Consider the following 25695-nt stretch of genomic DNA (forward strand, 5'->3'; position numbering starts at 1 on the left):
TTTTTGTTTACAAAACTAATTTCAAACATTTAAGCATACGCCTTCAGATCAAAGATTTAAAAGATTATGAGAAACGTTTCAGTCGTGTTTCAAAACTTTTGACCGGTAGAGTATGTATATATATATAGTTTACAATAATTAATTACCTTTAATTATTTGTAATGATTTTGCAGAGTATATATTGATTTTTAAAAATTTTCAAAGCAAAGAAGGGGGGAAAAAATCATACAAACAGGGTGTTACAGGGTGGAGGGCTAATCAGGCTAATCAAGACTCAGAGAGGGATGAAGGCCGACTGGAAGCTCTAGTGCGACAGAGAGAGATATTTACGGGCAGCTGTCCGACACCTTTCTATTTTTACCTTTTTGTTTAAGTTCCTTATTAAAATATTATTTATATTGTCAAGCCGGTTCTCACCTTCTCCTTTCCATTAATCCTTTACACTGGTGCCAAAATCCGGGAAGGAGGAAGGATGCGCCATAGTGGAGTTCTTGCCGCTACCATCCACCCCAAACGAGCAGCTGCGGCCATCCGCAGGAGGAGTCCGGCTGCCTGGAAGCGGAGGAACGGCCGCAGACTGCAAGGGGGGGAGGGGCTCCTAACCAACCGCCTGGAGCGGTTACCGCTGCCAGGGGTGGGGGAGACCCCTACCGTCCACCAAAAACACGGCGGGGCGTTCCGTCCCCCAGAGGATTGAGGATTGCCAAGCTACGGCGTATCAGAGAACCGGCATGTAAGTGTTTTTCTTCTCTCTCTCTCTCTCTCCTGCTGCCACTACAGCTTGACTTTTCCCTCTCTTTTAAATTTTACTTTGGTTTTTAGGGGGTACTGCACTGTTACAGGGAGTACCCCGTGTTTTTAATTATTGTTTTTTCCCTCCCCCTGTCCCCTCCCAGATTCAGGAAGGCGGGGATGACCTGCCAGCAGATGAGTCGGAAGGCACGTCATGCTGGGGGCAGTCCGCCCTGAAAGAACAAGGGAGGAATGTGACAGGGCGGCAGGCAGGGCCGGGTCGTGATGCTGCACACCCGGCCCCTAATCAGACTAATCAAGCCTCAGAGAGCGATAAAGGCCGACTGGAACCTGCAGAGCGAGAGAGAGCGATTTACGGAAAAACACACAATCTTCCAGAGACTTGACCCTTTTCACGCTAGCACCACGTTTTATTTTTAATGGGAATGACAACAATGCTGTGAGGGATAGACTTACAGTCTCTTCAATGGCACGAACGGTATAAAGCCGTATAAAGCTCCTAGAGTTGTGGAAAATCAGATGTGATCTAGGAGCTTTATACGGCTTTATACCTATCGTGCCATTGAAGAGTCTGTAAGTCTATCCCTCACAGCATTGTTTGGAGTTCTTGATATACTGAATGTTCTTGAACAGAACTTTTATCAATGTTTGGTACGTGGAATGATCCAAAAACACTTTAAACTGCAGTACAGCCCATTGAAGAGACTGTAAGAATATCCCTCACAGCCTCGTTGTCATTCCTATTAAAAATCAAAGATGGCACTAGCGTGAATAAAGTCTATGCAAACAAACTCAACATTCGTGTTTTCATTATTCCATACCAAACGTGTGATGTACAACAGCACAAACATAAAGGAATTGTCTATTTTATACTTACATAGTGTGTATGCAACAATCTGTGTAACTCAAAATATGAACTCACCCATTCCATAAACCAAAAGGTATGCATAGTAAATCACATATCACACCAAAATGCATTCTCAATGACACAGCATAATCTACAAAACATTTTAATTTTGATGTTTTCCAGATGATGATGTAATAGTATAATTAAAATCAGGCAATGCAAGGCACTGTACTTGGCAACTATCGGCAGCGTAACTCACCAGACTAATCTATTTTCAAATGTTCTCTTTACATTCAGACAATGAATGCAACCACGGTCCAAGCTAAAACAGTTCACACATATATACAAATATACAGTAGTAGACAGTGTATGTATTTTTTATCAAATCAGCATGGTCACAGCGCCCTCTCCAGTCCAAAAGAGAAGCATGCTGTTGGTTTCTTCAGCAGTTCTCCAGATGCCTTTATCTGCCCATTATCCTTCTTGCAAATGCGTTTTCTCGGAGGAAGTAAAAGTGAAGAGTGCTTCGTCAAAAAATCGTATGTGAAAATAATTGACAGTACAAAAATAAAGCAAAACAAATATGAAATTTGAGATAGAATCGTTTACTGAATTTACCCATTAAAAATTTTCTCAAACAAAATAATCACTTTGGGGTGAAAGATTAGCGAAAGTAATGTGCACACTAATCTGTTTAAGTTTGAAAACGCTAGGAAAAAATTTGCAAAAGAGACGAGGATGCACAATTTCGAAGTGTCAGTGTGTGTGCGTGAGTGTCTTTTTAATGGCTAGACTTATGGAAATTCCAGTTTCAGGCTCAAATCTCTTACAGCACTATTAACGTCATCATTTTCCAAAATATGTGGTCATGGAGGGTGTTTTTTAAAACACTCCATTTTGGGTGGAGGAAATTACCTTTAAAGTGAGGACGAGAGACATAAAAACAGCAAAAATAATGCCTTTTTAAATGAAAACTTTTTAGCGTGGACATGGCACAAAAGTGCATCTCTGTGCTCACAAACTAATTCTTTAAACTTCCTGTTAGACAGGAATAATAATGTTGACAGTACTGGGAATAATAATATCCTTAGACTATTATTTCACAAAGCAAATAAAATAGGGAACACGGTTAATGTTCTTGGCAATGTTGTAAAAACAGTATGGTAACAAACATTTGACGCAGTCTATACAACCATTGTGCAAACAGTGTAAACAGAAATGTTACCACAAAAATGAAAGATGGCACGCAGGTAACACTTGTTTGATGACAACCCTAACATAAATTGAGAGTTCATGGCAAAATTTGCCTTCAGTTCACCACTGATAATTTTCACATGCAAATGAGCTTTGGAGCAAATTGTCTATTGTTGCCAAAGGTTTGTTGCAGGATCACAACAACCATTGAAGAGCTGCAAACTTCTGGCAAACATTTGCTGCAAATCACAAGCTCAATTGCATGTGAAAATAATGAGTGGCAGGTTTGCAGCTAGTTTGACAGAACTCTAGATTTTTCTACTCCCCAATTTGGTATGCCCAATTGTCAGTGGTGTAGTGACTCCCCTCAATCTGGGTGGAGGAGGTTACCCCATGTGACTCTACCCTCCCTAGTAATCAGATCAATTTGGTTGCTTAGGAGACCTGGCTGAAGTCACTAACACCCCATGGATTCGAACTCGTGACTCCAGGTGTGATAGCCAGCAACTTTACTCACTGAGATACCCAGGCAGATTGATTTGTAAGGGAACCAAACCAAATGAACCAATTCGCTAAAATGATTTGGACTTCCCAACACTAAATCATTACACTGGCAATGTTTACCAAGGATTTGTTTGCCCAGAAACAAGCTGACAATAATTGCAACAAATAAAAACACAGGCCAGAAAAAGCAAATACTTGTTACTGCATTCCTAATCAGAAGCAATGTAAGGTTTGACGCCTAAGTTGATGAGACTTTGTAAATTCATGTTTCCATTTACTACATTTACATTAGACTTGCAACTATCAGCAAACATCCAATATTTCAATAGTTTTGAACTGTATGTTTATGTTAACATGAATTTACAAAGGACTGAAACAAGAAAACAATGAGGGGAGTCCTCATGTCAAAAGTTCACCAGTGCCTTCTTGTGAGAGCATCATTTGCCTCAATAGTCAAATTAGACATCTGGGTCTAGCTGAACAATGTCACCTCACAAGGCCCAAACAGATCCACCAGAAGTCTTTGAAGCAGTCAGGAACAGTTGTGCGATGGGGCCATGTTGGCTTAGTGGTGAAAACCTCCACTCAGGCTCCACTTCTCGAAGACTGATAGGACCTGCTTATAGTGGTGGATGGCTTATTGGACCCCACTCACTGTAAGGTGTTTATAAGGAAGACAATTTACTGCTTCCTGTGTTCAGAACACTCCTGATCAGATTTGAATGAGACGGAGTCTAGGTCTAACACCAGTTGTGCTGGGAGACACGTCCTGTTGAAAAAAGATTGAAATACAGCTCATTAAATACTCTAAATATTCTATAAGCCAATATGTCCACTCTAAGATTAAAATGTGCAGCAAAGACTAATTTAACATTTAAGCAAGGTTGCACAATGACATTATTTTAGCATTGAAATCTGAGCATCAGCAATATGAAATACTACCCCAAAAGTTGGGACTGTCTGGAAAATGCTGATATTATTATTATTTTTTTATAACATCCACTCATTTAAAATCAAATGACTGCAACATGCTCCAAAAATGTTGGGACAGTTGAGTGTTTACCTCTGTGAATCATCACCATTTCTTCTAATAAAGTCTTAAAAGCACTTTTTTCAGTCAACAGCATTCACCTCTGTATCTACATATCTTTACTATGTAAAGGAGAAGCCGTATATCAACACTGTCCAGAAGTGCTGCAGACTTCTCTGGGCTTAGTCTCATCTGAGATGGAAAGTAGAACAGTGGAATCATGTTTTGTGGTCCGATGTGTCCACATTTTAAATAGTTTATGAAAAAAAAAGAAAAAAAGAAGCCACTGTGTTCTCAGGGCAAAAGAAGAAAAGGACTATCCAAGCTGTTATCAGTGTCAGGTCCAAAAGCCAGTGTCTGTATGGGCCTGGGGTGTATCAGTGCACATGGCATGGGTAACTTGCATCTGTGAGGGCACCATTCATTTAACCAAATGCAATCTTTTCCAAGTACGTTGCTGCATTATTCAGCAGGAAAACTTTAAACCACATTCTGCCCAAATTACAAGTGCATGGCTGCGTAAGCAGAGAATGCGGGTGATAGACTGACCTGCCTGCAGTCCTGATCTGTCTCCAATGATAAATTAGTTGAACCAGTTCTTCAATAGGTTTGATGTAGGGCCCCCTGCAGCTATCCAACACCCATCCCAACACCCACTACTCTATACCTGCAGAGACCATCATCACCAAACATTCTCACCTTCAAGCCCCCCCAAAAGTTTCCCTCTCAAGGACTGTCAAACATACGCTCAAAACATAGTGCAGATCAGTTGTAAACAGATGTATCTTTAGTAACATTTTCGCTAGTAACTTCATGAAATTACAAAATATAAAAACAGCAGATTCTCACAAAAAACTAAACGAGTCCAAATACAATGTGGCACGATCACTGATCAGCGGATTTGATGCATAGATCTAAAATAATCTTTGAGAAAATGCACCGCTACCTCAGATATCTTATCATGCTGGGGGATGGTCTCTTGTAACAAAGTGGACCAATCACAGTTGTTGTGATCTGCCTCAATGTGGAAAGCAGTTATATTATTTAAGAGGTGCACATCAGGCTATGGCGTAGGCTAGGCAATAACCGCCGTATAAGCATAGCCTATGACGCAGGTTCGATACAGAAGTATAAATCACCCTTCACGCTCTCTTAACAGCTGACACCCCCAGGTCACACTGACCACACATGATCAGGTAAAGAGCTCACCAGGGTAAAGCCCAAAGTATACTTCTGTTTTGACGTGAACGCTTTGTGTCTGCATACAGTCGAATGCTCAGCCTTTCATAGTATACTTCATTTGACTGTGCGCGTATAAACAGGTGGTTGGAGCATGCACGCTACGACTGCTGAGACACTGGACTATTTCTGTTCAGGAGTTTAGACCTATTAATATGTCTTTATATTCCTTCAGACCTGCTCACACAAGCCCTCGTTGCGCACGTCTACTGTTGTGGTTTCCCCCTTTGTCTCCAGTTGTTTACTGGCGATTGCATCTTCTAGCAACGGTTCATCAGTGAGTGTTGCCACCTTGTGGACCACAAATTAGTGCAAATGATTCCAGGCGTATGCACATTCTGCTGATGATGAAATTTGCGTCACACGTCCTGTACGTGGATGCTCATGTCTGACTGAATTATACTTTCTAGGCTTTAGTCTGCAGGACTAGGTGGCATCTGTCACAGAGTCCTGAGGGCCTGTGCCGATCAGCTGAGTGGAGAGTTTCAGCCCCTGTTCAACTTGAGTCTCTGTCTGAAGAGAGTGCTGTTGCTCTGCAAAACTTTGTGTTTAGTTCCAATATCACACAAAGGGCAACTAACCAACCATATTGACTGTAGGTCAGTAGCACGGACTATTTCTATAACATCAAATAATGTGTTGTAGTACTTTCGTTATAGCACAGGATGAATACAATGTACAAATCCTTTTTTGTTTTTATTAGCATCTTTGGAATTGGGGTTTTATTAAATGAGTCATTTCCCAACTAAAATCTCAAATGCATTTTAAGAATATCACAATAACACTTGACCAAATCATACAAGCTTACATTTACACAAGGAAACTTCATGAATAACAATCCAGATACACATCTGACGCTGCAAAAACATTCTGCATTCTCATGTAAACGTGTTGTGTACCTCTCCTCCCTTTCTTCTGTTTCTTGTTCTTGTGTCGTCTTTTTTTCTTGTTGCTGTTGGACTCTGATGAAGCAGTGCTCACAGATTCATCAGAGACACTTTCTTCAGTGTCATATGTGCTGGAGGAACTCTTCCTCTGTCTCTTGTGCGGCCTGGACTCTGACAACATTAATGTGCTCGCTGTAGATATTGAGCATAGTAGTAAACAAGAGCAATGAGCAAGTGCCAATGCTACAGTATATAATATAGAAACGTAACATTTAACATTTATGAACAATCAAGGAAACCACACCTTCTGGGACGTGAACCACACGAGCGCTGGTGAGGTTCTCGATCTGTGTGCGGAGGAACTTGCGATCCTCCTGTAGATCCTGAACCTGTTTCTCCAGAGCTTCAATTCTCTCTTTTTTGCTCTCCAGCAGACACTGAAGTCTGGTGATGGTCTGCATCATACTAGAGGGTTCACCTTCATTAGGAATATTTGCTATGGAGTAAGAGACAGAAAATGTTTGTTTGGATTTTATATATATATATATATATATATATATATATATATATATATATATATATATAAAATAAAGGCATTATTCCCATGTTCTATGGAATGATAAATCCAAAATAAATTAAAGCATGAAAAGCAGCAATCAAATAATTGACAGCCATTTAACCCTGTTTGTTAAGATTTGTTAAGAAAATTAACAAATATTTTTTTAATTTACGGGAAAGCTAACTATCAACAGTGTTGGGGATTAGCGGAATACTTGTAACAGGATTATGTGTTTAAAATACAAAATATAAGTAACTGTATCCCACTACAGTTACAATTTAAATAAATGTAATTAGAATAGTTACATTCAAAAACTTACTTTGATTACTGAAGAGATTCCTTTGCATTTCATTGTCATTTGTTTCATTCAAAATTTAGTTCTTTCAGATGGAAAACATTTATACATATAAATGATCCAAAGTGCATTTGAACAGCGGTGAAACACTTATGATGTGTTACATTCATACGAGCAGACAGTGAAGTACGTTTGAAGTAAGTTTGAAGCAGAAGAAATAGAAATAAACCTTGTGTAAATTGTTAGCTTTACGCTAAGATAAAATACTATTTCTAGCCATTTAACATGCACATGTTACCAGACACAATCTTATTTTTATCAAGAAAATTCACATTGGATCGTCATTTCTTTTTTCTAGTAAGATCTTTGATATTAGAGCAAAAATCATATTCTTGATAATAATTATTGTATTGTTTTCCTGTAAAAATATCTAAAAATCCTAAGAAACAACACTGCATATATATTTGGGTTTTTCAGAGAATGTATTTTTAACATGTGTATTTTGAGTTTTTATAGTCAAAACAAGTGAATAGTAAGTAAAATTTATTTATATAGCACTTTTCACAGATAAAAATCACAAAGTGCTTCACAGTAAAAATGTAATAAATCTACCAGTGCTGAAAAAGTAATCCAAAGTATTTATAATATGTTACTGGCCTTTAATCTAAGGGAATACATTACAAATTACATTTTACAGCATATATTCTGTAATCTGTAGTTGAATACATTTCAAAAGTAACCCTCCCAATCCTGACTATCAATAACTAGAAACTGACATGTGGTAACAAACTGGTAAGCCATTTTTTTTTTTTATGTTTTAAATAAATTATATATTCAAATTTAATTTAATGTTAAGTACAAGAAAAACAAATCAGGGTTACAGATTGTTTTTAGAAAAATCTAATTTTGGTAAAAGGGTTGCAATATAGATAATAACAACTTAAAAAGCATAACATTTCATATTAGCTCCAAAGAATTTTGCCCAGACCAATAACTAATGTTGTGGAAAAAGTGGATAGCTGAATAATCAGCAGGTAGTTTTTAATATTGATTTTTGGAATGAAAAAAATAAATAATAAAATGATGGCACCGACTGGCGACCTGTCCAGGGTGTCCCCCGCCTTTCGCCCAATGTTAGCTGGGATAGGCTCCAGCCCCCCGTGACCCTGTACACAGGATAAGCGGTTGACGATGGATGGATGGATGGATGATGGCACTGACACAGAGGCTTAAGAGTTCAAAATGAATATAATCCCATATGTAGTTTATTGTGCAACCAAAATACAAACAAGGGGCTCTTATTTTGAAATTACAGAGACTTGGCTCAGATAAAATGTTCTTTATTCAAATTCTTAGTCTATATATTCACCAGATTAAGGGTTTGTGTATATCAGGGGGGTCCAAACTCCGGCCCACCGACTGCTCTAATGCAACCCCAGAGAGATTTTAAAAACAGAGTTTGGCCCACAATTGATAAATTATATGAAAGTCATTTTCTGAACACTGGATGTTGCAATCACGTACAGCCATATGTCAGCACCCAGGGAGATTTACAGAGTCAATAACATTCACTTTTATTGAATAGAATCCATCAATGAGTCACACCCAACGTGCATGTATTATAATTATGAGAATATAACTTAAAGAAGAGGTCTGGATGGTAATTTATACCTGAATAAAGACCCTTCACACCCAACATGAATTACATGATAATAAAACCTGTTTAGCAAACGTTTGAAGAAACAGGTGTTCAAAATATTGTTAATTATACTGTCTTTTGACAATCGTACACATGTACAACAAATGCTAGCATTGCAGCAGCATTTATCACTTTGGTTGCAGGAGATGTCTCTGCTGCTGACAGCCAAAAGCATGCTAAGCTAACGAGAACATTGCAGTTTTGTTTGCTTATGCATCATCTTCCGAGCATCTAGTTACACAATTTATGCCACATCACTGTAATCTGGTAAATGTAAATGAATAATGACATACTGGAAACAGCACTGCTCTGAGTGTTTTCCTGATCAGCATCACTGGTAGCCACTGAGCGTGTATTTTCCCACTGGATGAGTTCAGTATCGGCCTCCTGTTTCATCCAGCTGTAGCTGTTCACAGGTGTCTCACAGGTGTCCTGTCTCGTTGAGCTGGAGTCCATCTCACTGCTGGATGAATATAGAGCAGATTCCTGCTGCCATTGAGAGCTTATCCCAACCTGAACACTGCTGGACAATAACCATAGAGCATTGTATTATAAATAATTATAATTATTACACTCATATATACGGATCAGCAGAGGTCTGGATGGTAATTTGTACCTGAATAAAGACCCTTCACATCCAATGTGTATTCTCAGCAACACAAGATTTTAAATAGAAATAATGGATTGCTACTGAGCCTTTCACACTGGGAAGGAGCATTTGTGTGCCAAAAAGACACGTTTTGTTTTTCATATGCATAATTATGAAATGCCCTGATCAATAAAAAGTGAAGCTTTGGATCATGTGTCAGGAGCCACTGCTGTTAACAAAAACAATGCAATTGGTAGGGATGGGAATTGTAAGAAATGTAACGGTTTCGGTAACAATTCTTTTAGTTATTTAAAGGAAGAGTAATTTTGAAAAAAATATTTGTATTACATTTACTGCCCTCAGCAGTCTCTTGCCAATTGATGAGATCATTTCAGGATTCTACAGAGCAAATCAGAAATAAATGTAATACAATTCATGTAAAAGGTGTGTTAGCAGACTTTGAGACATAAATGCAATCCTTTTTTTTATCCTAACCATATTTTAAATATATTTTTATTTCACTGATAATGTCAGTTAAGTTTTATTTGTGTCATATTTAATAACAAATGATAATTACCCAACCTGTCTCTGGCCCTCTGACTGAAACACTCAGTTTTGGCCACAGCATCTCCTTTAAACTTCAATGTAAACGCCCACTGTTGTGATTGGCTAATATCGTGCAGCCCCTCAAACTCAGCCATATTTATATGCCACAACATTATAAAACTAAATTTCAGGGTTTACACATATGCTATATGTAAGATTGACAACAAGGGTTTGAAATGGGTACTGCAGTCCAAATTCAAATTATGGGAGAGCTGTCTTCCCCGCCCCAGACTCGAAGCTCATGCACTGGCTGTTGCACTGTTATCGGAGAAGCCAGTATTTCAACTTAGCATGTTTCCTAATTCTCTAATGACATATTATGGTCATTTTATGATTTAGTACAGTAAAAATAGCACCTTCAAATTAAAGTGAAACTGTGGCGCTACGCGCTCACTAACAAAATGTATATTTTCACGGGAGTTTGGTGTGAGCCTCAGCTGACGGCGTGTGCACTGCTAGGAGATGCTCTGGTTGAGCGGCTCAGTGGTGCCCGGAGTTCAACTGAATGACACACAAACATGCAGTTCATGACATTTACATATTCACTTCAAATTCCCTTCTTTGGGCATTAAAAAGTTATTGAAATTTGAAGTGCACCATTATCGCGACTATCTAAATAAAAAAACACGGTTAGATCAAATTACCGTGATCAGACGATTATTTAATAATCACGACAGACCTAGTCCACCCAGATTTTCACCAGATTTGTCATGAACTCATGTGTATCTGTGTATGTGCACATACAAAATACATAGCATGGTGAAACATTATGGAAACACATAGGTGCACTGAGGCGCAGATTGCCAGAAACTCATCCAAATGGTCGAAGACGTCCAGCTAGTGCTTGTTTACATACACCAACAATTAAAAGTAGCGCAGATGGGCGCAAGACGCAGAGCAGCTGAATGAAGCCGAACAGTCTCCTTCTCTGAGTTGTAAATAACACGTCTTTTAAAAATGGCGATAAACATGATAATGGTCAAAGATGTCTGTGTTATCCATGTTTTATGAACAAAAATGTCAAATTAGTCCAGATAGGTCCTTTGATTGTTAGGAATAACTGGTCTCACTAGGCCTGTCTCTCTCCCTCTCTGTTTACGAAATGAGCATCAGAGGGCAGGGCCAAGGGTGCAATGACACGTGTTGTGGGGAATGTAAATACAACTGAGCAATGTCTCGTGATGTCACGAACACTCAGTTTTGAAAACCTGACTTTTCAAACAGGTGGAAACTATAAATGCTCTTTTTAGACTGGGGAGGAAGTTTTAAGTTCTGAAATTTACAGTGTGTTTTTAATTGTACAGTTACCTCTTAAATGTCTAAATATCAAGGGAAATTTGATTTGCCATTTCATGTGGCCTTTAAATAAAAATTCTAAAACAAGAAATGTTATGGCATAATTCATTAATTTATAAAATGGAACTAAATACAACAAAACTCCTGTGTATCTTTAACTACACATGCTCATATGAGTCACCAGTCAGTAAATGCATTAAAGTCTCATTACATTAGAGAACAGTAACATTTCCAGAGACAGTTCAGACTGTGTTATCATATACAGTGCATCTGGAAAGTATTCACTTTTTCCACATTTTGTTATGTTACAGCCTTATTCCAAAATGGATTAAATTAATTATTTTCCTCAAAATTCTACAAACAATACCCCATAATGACAATGTGAAAAAAAAAATATAAAAATAAAAAAACTAATCACATGTACATAAGTATTCACAGCCTTTGCTCAATACTTTGTTGAAGCACCTTTGGCACCAATTACAGCCTCAAATCTTTTTATGTATGATGCTACAAGCTTGGCACACCTATTTTTAGGCAGTTTCTCCCATTCTTATTTGCACGAAGGTTGTATGGGGAGCGTTGGTGCACAGCCATTTTCAGATCTCTCCAGAGATGTTCAATCGGGTTCAAGTCTTGGCCACTCAAGAACATTCACAGAGTTGTCCCGTAGCCACTCCTTTGTTATCTTGGCTGTGTGCTTAGGGTTGTTGTCCATTGGAAGATGAACCTTCACCCCAGTCTGAGGTCCAGAGTGCTCTGGAGCAGGTTTTCATCAAGGATGTCTCTGTACATTGCTGCATTCATCTTTCCCTCAATCCTGACTAGTCTCCCAGTTCCTGCCGCTGAAAAACATCCCCACAGCATGATGCTGCCACCACCATGCTTCACTGTAGGGATGGTATTGGCCAGGTGATGAGCGGAGCCTGATTTCCTCCAGACATGATGCTTGCCAGTCAGGCCAAAGAGTTCAATCTCTGTTTTATCAGACCAGAGAATTTTGTTTCTCATGATCTGAGAGTCCTTTTGGCAAACTCCAGGTGGGCTGTCATGTGCCTTTTACTGAGGAGTGGCTTCCGTCTGGCCACTCTGCAGCACTCCACCAATCAGGCCTGTATGGTAGAGATGGTTGTTCTTCTGGAAGGTTCTCCTCTCTCCACAGAGAAACACTGGATCTCTGTCAGAGCAACCATCGGGTTCTTGGTCACCTCCCTGACTAAGGCCCTTCTCCCCCGATCGCTCAGTTTGGCCGGGCGGCCAGCTCAAGGAAGAGTCCTGGTGCTTCCAAACTTCTTCCATTTATGGATGATGGAGGCGCTTGTGCTCATTGGGACCTCCAATGCCGAAGAGATCTTCTGTACCCTTCCCCAGATCTGTGCCTCGATACAATCCTGTCTCGGAGGTCTACAGACAATTCTGTTAATGCACTACATGCACTGTTAACTGTGGGACCTTATATAGACAGGTGTGTGCCTTTCCAAATCATGTCCAAACAACTGAATTTACCACAGGTGGACTCCAATCAAGTTGTAGAAACATCTCAAGGATGATCAGTGGAAACAGGATGCACCTAAATTCAATTTTGAGTGTCATGGCAAAGGCTGTGAATACTTATGTACATGTGATTTTATAGTTTTTTTTTTTTTTTTCATTTTTAATAAATTTGCAAAGATTTCATACAAACTTCTTTCATGTTGTCATTATGGGGTATTGTTTGTAGTATTTTGAGGAAAATAATAAATTTAATCCATTTTGGAATAAGTGTCTGTTTGTGAGACTTCAACAGTTCTCATTTCATTTTGAGTTGGACATTCATAACTTGCGCATCAGTACAAGATTAATTCAGTAACTGCTCTGACTGATGTATAAGTGTTTTTGATTCACTAAATAGAACCGGCTCATAAGAGTAATTTATTTGGGAATGAGAATACACTTGAAGCAAAAAAAGGAAATTCACCAGATTTGTCATGAAGAACATTGTAAACAGACAAATACATATTGCACTTCAGTATTATAATAGTTCAACTGGGTTCCAAATGTTCTTTTTTTTTGCTCACCTTATTCATTTACATACATTTTCTAATAAAAATATAATACCACTTTTTTATTCTGTATTGTTGTGTTGGTGGAAACAAATTCAAATGATTCAATGTCAGTAAATTAACATAAATACAAATCAAGTTATCAACTAAATTAATACATTAATTAATTCATAATTCATTCAATATATTATGCAAATCTAACAAATATTGGAATTATGTTCATGTTATTTTGTCAGAGGAGAACTGGCTTCTTTTTCTTTTCACCAACTCGACATTTGTCGTTCAGCTTTGGCTTGCTCACTGGGGGTCTAAAGATAAAAATATTAAGGTAAGATTTTCAATTAAGTTTTTCAACAAAACTGTTCATTGGAGACTTTAAAACAATTAAGGCCAGTTTATACTTCTGTGTTGAACCTAAGCCGTAGGCTTCGCGTACTGCGCAACCCTGTTTATAGCATTTATATTTCAACGTTGGCGTGTCTGGGTCAATCAGCAAGTACACTGCCAAAATGCAGTGTCTTAAGAAAAAAAATTCTTTCTTTTCAGATATTATACAGTACGCAATGTAATTTGTGGATTAAAATTATTTTGAATTACTGTAGCATTAAAAACAATTTCAGTACATTTATTATACATATTGTCTGCCATGCGGAGAGGAAATAATTCAAATACTGGCAAATACTGTACGCTTGCTATGGAGTCGCTTAAATAATGATACATTTTAGGCAACCTTTATGATTTTATTTCATCCATTAAATAAACATTTGTAATCTACTTGGCAAAAATGGCTTGAAATGGTTTGATAAAAATTAGATTTCTTCTGATTTAAAAAGAAAATCACCTTTATGCCATTAATAAAACAACTTTTCAGATCTTGCGTGGCTTTTCTTCACCAAATACATTATAACTATTACTGTGACTTACTACCACACTCTATACTTTTTTTCATACTATATTTTTCTTTGTGTCAAAGTGCTTTTGTATACCAAACACACTGGTGGTTTCTCCAAAACAATTATGTAACCACTATAGCTGTGCTATCGTAGAACAATTTTAAAATATCAAATCATGAGTTAGACAGATGATGGGTTTAGTTTTTTTTTTTTATTTCTTGCTTTATACAGAGTCTTGGCGCATTTAGATGTTGTCATGTTTAATTAGTTACTGCACAAGTAAAACCAGCTGGATTTTTCAACAAATGTAAATAACACAAGTAGATGTACATTACTGTGCAAAAGTCTTATATTTTTCTTACATTAATTTGATATATTCTGCTTTTAGTGTAGGAAATATAATTTTTTTGATTTTGACATTCCATTTGCAAATAGAATTTAATAGAAGAACAAGGAGCACTACAACAGATGGTAAGGCCCCCACAGAGCTCAGATCTCAACATCATTAGCCGCTTTTCCACTATCAGGCCAGTGTGAGCCAGGGCCATATACTGGTCAGCTGGGGCTAATAGCCTCAGACCTTGAGCCGCGAGACCAAAATCACTCTGCATTCCCAGCATCAGGCAAAAAGCCCCGCACCGCTGCCTTACAACCCACACTTAATGCGCCGCCCTGGTGCACGCAACCCGGCCACTTCACAAGCCAAACCAAAAACACATGTTATAGTTATTTAGAATAGTAAGTTTATGTTGTATGTAAATGTTAGCTAGATAATTTTAACATTGATGACTCCCTGACTTTAACTGCCATGGTGTCCCGAGCGGTCTGATGTCGTCCAGCACACCGTCCAAGACTTTGAACCATTCTGAAGGCACGATAAAGCCCCAGAACAGTGGAAACACAACTATTGAATCAGTCTGGGATTACATGAAGAGACAGAAGCAATTGAGACAAGAACCATGGCAAGTTCTCCAAGATGCTTGGCACATTCTATAAAGCCAACAACTAAGAGAAATGTGTCCATGCGTACCTAGGAGAACTGGTGCCGTTTTATAGCCAAAGGTGGTCACACTTAATATTGATTTAGCTTTTTTATGTTTGTTTGTTTACTAGACTTTTATGACATTAAATAATAAATTAAAACTATTTATGGTATTTTTTTAAGACATCCTCACTGTACAACACTTTTCACAACTACCTAAAACTTTTGCACAGTACTTTACGTACTAAGATGCTATCATTATGTAAGTCATTAAGTGTAAGCATGGGCCTTATTCACCATAGCGCCATCTTTGATTTTTAATGAGATTGACATCGAGGACATGAGGGATAGACTTACCATCTCTTCACTGTCATGAACTGTATAAAGATCCTAAATCACATCTGATTTGCCACAACGCATGCTGTCTGGAGTTCGTTGTATACTGAATGTTCTTGAACAGATATTTCATCAATGATTTGTCCACGGAACGATAAAAACAACAACTTTAAACTGGAGTACAGCCAGTAGCGGTTCTAGCTTGTATGGCGCCATGGGCAAAACCCGTTCCAGCATGCCCCCAAAGTTGTTGACCGGGGGGAGAGGGATGATTGTAAATGAGATGGTTGGTGGAATTCAGGGCGCCCATTTGTCAGTGCCACCTGCCTGCCCATGCCACCCATGCCTAAATCCTGCACAGAGAACAGCCCATTGAAGAGACTGTAAATCTATCACTCACAGGCTCTTTTTCATTCCCATTAAAAATCAAAGATGGTGCTACTGTGAATAAGATGTTTGACACAGTGATTTCACACAAATGTAAAATAACACAAGTAGATGTACATGACAATCCCTAGGGATGGGCATTATGAATTAACTTTGTAGTCATGTACTCTAACCCACAAAAAACGAGTAACTGAATACTCGTATATAAAGTTAAAAATACCAAGACACATATGTGAAATGTACGTACATTGCTTTATTCACAAACATTACCAAGAACGGTTTCAAAATAAGATAACTGTAACAAACTATGCTTTACTTAATTAGGGAAATGGAATGAATGGGAAGAGAGTAAAAATAACTAAATACATTTTATTCAGAAAAACAAGTGTTAAAAGCTGGTAAAATGAGCCGATTGCACTCTGCTGGTAACGCACACACATACTAAGCTTTCAAGTTTCTCAAATTGCTTCACATATTCTTTCCACCATAAATGCGGATCCTCATCCATTGGTATGAATGACTTTGATATCCATCACACTGAAGATCTGCAAAGTTCTCATGCTTGAGTGCATTTACTTTTTCAAATTTCCATTCAGACAGTTATTTCCTTTAAAAGCCTTTTCACGCTGTTGATTTCCAGGTGAGGGGTGGGGCTTCACGTCTGTCCAGGACGCATTCAGGGCGGATTGGCATTTACACCTCAAATTGTGTTTTTGACTACCTCATATTTTCCCCCAAAAATATTTTACACCCAGTTTAGACCTGCATTTAATGCTAACCACTTGTGATCGGATCACCCAAAACATCTTAACACTAGGTGTAAATGAGCTGAGAAATGATTTGTGTTCAACAGATGAAAGAAATTCATACACATCTGGGATTTACTCCGGGGGTGAGTAAATCATGAGAGAATTTTCATTTGGGCAAGAACTCTCTTTAATACTACTGGGAAACTTTATTAGCAAATGAATAAAGCCAAGAGTTAGAATATGAAAACAAGTAATAAAAAGTACTTATTTGCTTTTTTATCATGAATAAGTATTACTTATTTGCCTTTTCAAAAATCATTGTTATGCTTAAGAGTTAAATAAAAAACAAAAACCTATGGTTCAATGCAAGTTAAACTAAATCAAGGGTATGTGTTGCATAATGTTGATTACTAATATATATATATTGAAGACACACACAGGGCCAAAAGTTTGGAATAATGTACAGATTTAGCCGTTTTGGAAGGAAATTGGTACTTTAATTCACAAAAGTGGCATTCAACTGATCACAAGTATAGTCAGAACATTACTGATATAAAAAACAGCACCATCACTATTTGAAAAACTCATTTTTGATCAAATCTAGACAGACCCCATTTCCAGCAGCATCACTCCAAAACCTTATTCTTGAGTAATCATGATAAATTGATCATTTGGTTCTAGAAAATCACTTGCCATTATATCAAACACAGTTGAAAGATATTTGATTCATTAAATTAATCTTAACATTGTCTTTCTGTTGAGTTGCCGCAGTATGCAATAGACTGGCATGTCTTAAGGTCAATATTAGGTCAAAAATGGCAAAAAAAGAAACCGCTTTCTCTAGAAACTCATCAGTCAATCATTGTTTTGAGGAATGAAGGCTATACAATGCTTGAAATTACAAAAACTGAAGATTTCATACAAAGGTGTTCACTTACAGTCTTCAAAGACAAAGGACAACTGGCTCTAACAAGGACAGAGACGTGGAAGACAAGATGTAAAACTAAACACGAGGATATGTACGTCAGAGTCTCCACATCTATAGGAAGTGCTACAGGAAGTGTGGGGTGAAATAGCACCTGAGTATCTGGACAACCTGACTGCTAGAATGCCAAGGATATGCATATACTGTATATGTCAGATTGTCCAGATCCTCGGGTGATATTTCACCCCACACTTCCTGTAGCACTTCCTATAGATGTGTCTGTCTTGTCAGGCACTTCTCACACACCTTACACCTAACTCTGATGTACATATCCTCATGTTTAGTTGTACATCTTGTCTTCCACATCTCTTTCTGTCCTTGTTAGAGCCAGTTGTCCTTTGTCTTTGAAGACTGTAGTTTACAGCTTTGTATGAAATCTTCAGTTTTTGGCAATTTCAAGCATTATGTAGCCTTCATTCCTCAAAACAATGATTGACTGATGAGTTTCTAGAGAAAGCTGTTTCTTTTTTGCCATTTTTGACCAAATATTGACCTTAAGACATGCCAGTCAATTGCATACTGTAACAATTCAAAAACAAACACAAAGACAATGTTAAGATTCATTTAATGAACCAAATATCTTTCAACTGTGTTTGATATAATGGAAAGTGATTTTCTAGAACCAAATGATCAATTTATCATGATTACTCAAGGATAAGGTGTTGGAGTGATGCTGCTGGAAATGGGGTCTGTCTAGATTTTATCAAAAATCACTTTTTTCCAATTGTGATGGTGCTGATTTTACAACAGTAATGTCCTGACTACACTTTGTGATCAGTTGAAGGCCACCTTGGTGAATTAATGTACCAATTTCCTTCCGAAACAGTACAACCTAAACATTATTCCAAACTTTTGGCTGCCAATGTGTGTGTATATATTAGGGCTGTCGATTTAACGCGTTAATAAAGTGCGATTAATTTGACAAAAATGAACGCGTTAAAAAAATTAACGTACTTTAATCGCAATGCTTAACTGAGAAATTCAAGCTTGTAGTACCACCTGTTTACTCCAGAGGGCAGTAAGTGAAATTTCAGCTGTGTGAGCAAGGCACAGTTTATACAGTTAAGAAAACAATTTCTTGCATTCAAAACACTTGGAGCGCAAATGCGATCTTTAAGGGATCTTAATATGTGTTTAAAGATTGAGTATTAAACTATATTTATCTTGACACAGTGACCTAAACATTTTATTTTTATGACGCAACACACCCCAGACGCGACACAAGCATGTCTGACGCAGGTTGTACGGTCTTTACCTCATACATATTTAATTACCAACGAGGTTAAAGAGGTGTACCCAGTCAATCTTTATTTAAGAAACATGTTCCCTGAAATAGATCCACTTTGCTCCTTCTGTAATGTGGTGATGAAAAGTTTGTTTGTTTGTACATACCTCTATTTTAACTAGTTTTTCTTTGCTATATAAAGACATTTTATTTGGTTTTCACAGATTTGATAACTTAACCTAAACAAACCCTCACAATAAATCTCCAACTGATTGACATATTCACTTGTGAAATGGATTGCTGTGAACTGTATGACAATGATTGACTTATGATCAATAATATGGTAGTAAACAATACATTGTATTCTAAAGCTGCTTTTTGTATTGTTTTATTAATGATTAACTCTTCTGCCACAAGAATGTAATGCATTTTAATTATCTGAATATTTTTTTATTTTATATATATATATATATATATATATACACTCACCTAAAGGATTATTAGGAACACCTGTTCAATTTCTCATTAATGCAATTATCTAATCAACCAATCACATGGCAGTTGCTTCAATGCATTTAGGGGTGTGGTCCTGGTCAAGACAATCTCCTGAACTCCAAACTGAATGTCAGAATGGGAAAGAAAGGTGATTTAAGCAATTTTGAGCATGGCATGGTTGTTGGTGCCAGACGGGCCGGTCTGAGTATTTCACAATCTGCTCAGTTACTGGGATTTTCACGCACAACCATTTCTAGGGTTTACAAAGAATGGTGTGAAAAGGAAAAACATCCAGTATGCGGCAGTCCTGTGGGCTGAAAATGCCTTGTTGATGCTAGAGGTCAGAGGAGAATGGGCCGACTGATTCAAGCTGATAGAAGAGCAACTTTGCCTGAAATAACCACTCGTTACAACCGAGGTATGCAGCAAAGCATTTGTGAAGCCACAACATGCACAACCTTGAGGTCGATGGGCTACAACAGCAGAAGACCCCACCGGGTACCACTCATCTCCACTACAAATAGGAAAAAGAGGCTACAATTTGCAAGAGCTCACCAAAATTGGACAGTTGAAGAATGGAAAAATGTTGCCTGGTCTGATGAGTCTCGATTTCTGTTGAGACATTCAGATGGTAGAGTCAGAATTTGCCGTAAACAGAATGAGAACATGGATCCATCATGCCTTGTTACCACTGTGCAGGCTGGTGGTGGTGGTGTAATGGTGTGGGGGATGTTTTCTTGGCACACTTTAGGCCCCTTAGTGCCAATTGGGCATCGTTTAAATGCCACGGCCTACCTGAGCATTGTTTCTGACCATGTCCATCCCTTTATGGCCACCATGTACCCATCCTCTGATGGCTACTTCCAGCAGGATAATGCACCATGTCACAAAGCTCGAATCATTTCAAATTGGTTTCTTGAACATGACAATGAGTTCACTGTACTAAAATGGCCCCCACAGTCACCAGATCTCAACCCAATAGAGCATCTTTGGGATGTGGTGGAACGGGAGCTTCGTGCCCTGGATGTGCATCCCACAAATCTCCATCAACTGCAAGATGCTATCCTATCAATATGGGCCAACATTTCTAAAGAATGCTTTCAGCACCTTGTTGAATCAATGCCACGTAGAATTAAGGCAGTTCTGAAGGCTGAAAGGGGTCAAACACAGTATTAGTATGGTGTTCCTAATAATCCTTTAGGTGAGTGTATATATATATATATATATATATATATATATATATATATATATATATATATATTGGAGTTCAGGAGATTGTCTTAACCAGGACCACACCCCTAAATGCATTGAAGCAACTGCCATGTGATTGGTTGATTAGATAATTGCATTAATGAGAAATTGAACAGGTGTTCCTAATAATCCTTTAGGTGAGTGTATATATATATATATATATATATATATATATATATATATCCTCCTCATGCCGGCAAAACAGAGCCAAACCGCATCTCAGAATATCATTAAAAAATTGTACTCTTCTCATCATAATTGTACAGAGTGGTTATCTGAGTTACTGTAGACTTTGTCAGTTTGAACCAGTCTGGCCATTCTCTGTTGACCTCTCATCAACAAGACATTTCCATCAGCAGAACTGTTGCTCACTGGATGTTTTTGTTTTTGGCACCATTCTGAGTAAATTCTAGAGACTGTTGTGTGTGAAAATCCCAGATCAGCAATTTCAGGGAAAAAAATAAACAGCCCATCTGGCACCAACAATCAACCAGGCGATTATCTAATCATCCAATTGTGTGGCCAGGGCTCTACAGTGAGAGTATTTCACTCGCATTTGCCCCTAAAAATAGATATGTGCGAACTGGAAAAATGATTTACGAGCACAGTGTGCGATTAAAGATTACAAACGTAATCCCCCCTTTCTAAGATATTGGTTTAAAAATTACAAAACCCACATTCCACAAGCGGAGTTTTCTGTGATGACGCGGTCCAGTCAGAGAGAGAAAGGTGAACAATGGAAAAAGTAGCGGTATAGGCGACATCGCATTTTATTTTAAGCGAAAAAGAGATGAGGAGAAAGAGGAATTTGGCGAGGGGTATTCGCAAGGTTCAACTAATGAAGTCTCTTCACAAGGTTTACCGGAGACGGCTAACATTAGGGATGCTGAGAGCAAAGCTACCGTGACCACAGCTGTCACTTCAACGTCCACTGTAGCCGGTGGAGGGAGAACATATAGATTCAATGCAAATTGGCTCAAAACGTTCCCATGGCTAGAGTTCGAAAACAACATCATGTTCTGCAAATATTGTAGAGGGCAGAAACAGGTGGGCATCTCGTCCTTCGTGTCAGGAAACCCGCATCTGAAATCGTGATGGGTCATTTGCGAAAGAGTCGGCTCTTTTAGGTGAACGTTGGGAGCCGGCTCGCATATCAGAATCTATTTATAAAAATATTTACAAAAAAATTAAAATATGAATAATCAAAAGATTTAAAAATAACGAAAAAAAAACAAATAAAATAATATAGGCCTAGATGCTCAAGCGCACACATTAGTTCTGACTGTCTGCTCAGACTAAAAGCATCACCTGTTGTTCCTGTCAATCAGACACGCAGTCCTTCTTTTTTACATTTATTTCAATTTGTGGGATGCTGCAGTTTTGCAAATTATTTATTCACGCTCATATCACGCGTAGGGCATCAATTTGGCCAGCGGTGGCCCTGTCTATTATGCTGTTCAGACTGTATTCATTTTGAATGGTTATATTTATATGCACTTTGTTTATATACAATAAGTTATACTTTAAATGCAAATGTTTAATAGTATTATTTTTCTTAACAAATCAATGCATTTTTAAATAAATTGTGGTTAAGGTAGAGTGTAATTTCATTTAATAATTTAATTTGAATTGTTTTAACACGAATTATGAAAAGAGCCGGAATGCCCATAGCTAATCTGAAAAGAGATAGTGTAGCGAAACATAACATCTCACGGCGGCATATCCAGTGCTCTGGATGAGACAGGAGAAACCATCAGGCTCTGTGTCAGCAGCCTTGAGGAGGCAAGTGCTGCAGTCTGAGGAGGAGAAGGCAGCTGAAAATAAAGATAAACATCACATACTTCATTGTGAAAGAAGAAGAACCTTTCATCAAATTTGGGCCGCTTATCAGACTCCACCACAAAAACAGAGTTTACATTAATCCCACATATGACAATGTGTGGAGATGATCGGTCAAATAGCTGATATAATGTGAGATCGCTGGCTGACCTCCAAGTATGCCAGACGGTCAACATACAAAAGCAGCTAGACAACTGATATCCTTTGATTTTAGTAGGCATGGGTTCAATGTGTGATTTGGGAGGTATGTGCTGTTCCACAGATGTGTGTCCCTTAGTACACACACACACACTCATACACGCAGTATAAATATGTATGTAATAAAATCTGTATTTAATTTTCACTGTGCTCCTAAATTTCATTGTGTGCTCCTAAATTTTTTCATTTAGGAGCGCATGTACTCCTTGGGAAAAAAAGTTAGCGTAGAGCCCTGGTGGCAGCATTGAAGTGCATAAAATCATTCAGACACGGGTCAGGAGCTTCGGTTCATGTTCACATCAATGATCAGAATGGGGAAAAAAAAACTTGACCTCAGTTATTTGGACCATGGGATTATTTTTGGTGCCAGATGGGCTGGTTTGAGTATTAAACTGCTGATCTCTTGGGATTTTCACACACACAACAGTTTCTAGAATTTACTCTGAATTGTGCCAAAAACAAAAACATCCAGCGACAGTTCTGCGGATGGAAATACCTTGTTGAGACTGGTTCGACCTGAATAACTGACAAAGTCTACGGTAACTCAGATAACAGCACTGTACAATTGTGGTGAGAAGAATATTTTAGAATGCTATTCAGAGATGCGGGTTGGTGCTGTTGTGCAGCACTTTATCTGACAAACAAAAACAAACAAACAAAAAAAAAAAAAAAGAGCAATGTTGTGTTTTGGATTATGCTGTGAGGATCTTAACTGAAAGGATTGTATATGATATAAAAAAAAAATGCCATGTTAAAAAAGGTAATTGTTCCACTTTCATTTGATTGGAGTTTTATAAATTAATTTGATTAGACCCTATTTTGATGGTAAAATTTGCTAGGCATGAAAATGTATCAAACATGGGGGGCACAAAAATCGTATAATTTAATAATTATTCTGCTTAACCTCGTGTATTATTTGAGCCGTTAACAGACATCTTTAAGTCGTCATGGCAATGATGTTTTAAAATCGGATGAAACTTTCCACACAAAAAGTTATAAAGCGACTTATTGTAACAAGCATATTGTTCACGACTCGTGGATATACCGGTTCACAAATCGAAATTGTTTTGCGGTAATCAACATTAGGCTACAAATGCTTGTCGATTGAGCTTAACTTGTAATGAACCCGGAACATTCCTTTAATAGAGTACTTGACTTCATTTAAATTCGCTCCGCCAACATAAATAGCTTTAAAAGTGGCAAAACAGAATGAAAAGTGATACAGTAAAACGTTACAGTGCAAAGCCCATTCCTGTTTCTATAGTAACTTGTCGCCAAGCAACACACAGACAAGAGAAGGGAAGTGACGCAAACAACGAAACGTTCTAGTGTCTTTTGTTGAAATATCAGCATTATTAGAACGCAGTTTGTCCAATCAAATTAGTGGACGTTTGTTTAAATCGGAATATAGATATACAAAATGTGTTTATTAGGAGTTTGTTGATTTGGTGGCATCATATTTTGCTGTCTAGCGTTCACAACTTTCCAATGATGATTCTGTGTAATATCTGAACACTTTCTTAACCCCTTTAGATTACTGTAGACTATATTTAAAATGGCCGGATAACATACCTGTGCCCACTCAATGCCATGATGCCCCTCGCCTGCAGCACCGGGTCAGAAAGTCTTTGAATCGCAGTCACCCGCATACTGTGGTTAGTATATATTGATCGCGTCCCAGCCTCTTTGCATATTTTGGGCAGCATTTGGGACAGAAGATTTACTCCCAAAGGAACAGCTGTATACCAGATGTCATCGGTGACAACGTACAATCTTTTGGGCTGCAAATAGAGCGCTTTTGCATCAGGAGGGATTTTGCGAAGATATTTCTCCAAAGAGACGACTGGACACAGCGGGTTTCCAGGCTCTTCGATCATATTAACACCCCTCCGATTTTTCCTGGCCATTTCAAATGGATTGTTAATTTCCTCGTTTAATGTCATTGTAAAATATCTTAAACCGTTTTCGTCTCTATTCAGAGCAAACGAGTCTGGTTGCAGATGTCGGTTGCCCTCCTTGCCACGGAGTCCAAAATGCAACTGGATGTCATACCAGACCTTATTTAACAGCCCTTTGGGGTTGCCGGGGTCTAGTGCAGGCGAGTGTTTCAGTATGTGCTGGTCTTCAGGTGAGATCGGAGGGTAATGTGTCGTTACATCCTTACCTGAGCGTCGGATCTGTTTGACAACGCCTTTAAAAACATTGTTGGCGGACATGAATTCAGTGTCCTGCATCAGATTCCACGACCGACTCAGGGGAGGTTCATTGATGAAGCGGTTCAGTCCAGCTCGAAGACCAATGTAGCTGCTGATACCGTACAGTTCACCCTTGCTAGTCCGAATGGATCCGTAAAATTCCCGCAACACTGGACAGAGCTCGGACTTTTCGACGGTTTTCAGGTCGATGATGAGCTCTTTTTCACGTAACCAGGTTGTGAAACAATTCACGGCCCATACTGTTTGCTTTACAGTATTAGTTTCGCATCGGAAGTTCTCCAGTTCGTCCAAATCTGCAGATGAAATGTTTGCACACCTGGATATTTGTGCTGTTAACACGGGCTCCTCTGCCTCCATCTCTTCCTCGTCGCTTTCACACTTTAGGTCAAAATTGTTTTCATGAGAAACGTAACCGCCGATTATTTATTTTTGTATTATTATTATTATTATATTTTAAACAAATGTGTTTAAAATTAATCCTGGAGTCAAACGATACGATCATAAACTAACCTTCCCATGATTCCATTAAAGCTCAAATGATATCAAATTGGTAAGAGATTTTGCACACACTCATGAGTGTTTCCAGGTTTTCTTTGTTCTTC

At 38.3% G+C, this 25695-nt stretch overlaps 1 protein-coding gene across 2 annotated transcripts; it reads right to left on the bottom strand.

Annotated features, from left to right (window-relative positions):
• Positions 1 to 1783: 1783 nt before the first annotated feature.
• On the bottom strand, positions 1784 to 25681 carry LOC127635259 (uncharacterized). Of its 2 annotated transcripts, none has more exons than XM_052115169.1 (5): positions 24450 to 25681; positions 9301 to 9527; positions 6759 to 6950; positions 6467 to 6646; positions 1784 to 4067 (listed from the first exon to the last, which is right to left on the bottom strand). In XM_052115169.1, exons 1-5 carry the CDS (start codon positions 25448 to 25450, stop codon positions 4039 to 4041), a joined length of 1629 nt encoding a protein of 542 aa, XP_051971129.1. In that variant the 5' UTR covers positions 25451 to 25681; the 3' UTR covers positions 1784 to 4038. The 2 variants fall into 2 exon arrangements, with proteins under 2 accessions (XP_051971129.1, XP_051971128.1); XM_052115168.1 differs by having other exon boundaries at positions 9301 to 9530.
• Positions 25682 to 25695: the final 14 nt, after the last annotated feature.

Source organism: Xyrauchen texanus, chromosome 42 (genome assembly GCF_025860055.1).
Source record: "Xyrauchen texanus isolate HMW12.3.18 chromosome 42, RBS_HiC_50CHRs, whole genome shotgun sequence".
In the NCBI taxonomy this organism is placed as follows: Eukaryota; Metazoa; Chordata; class Actinopteri; order Cypriniformes; family Catostomidae; genus Xyrauchen; species Xyrauchen texanus.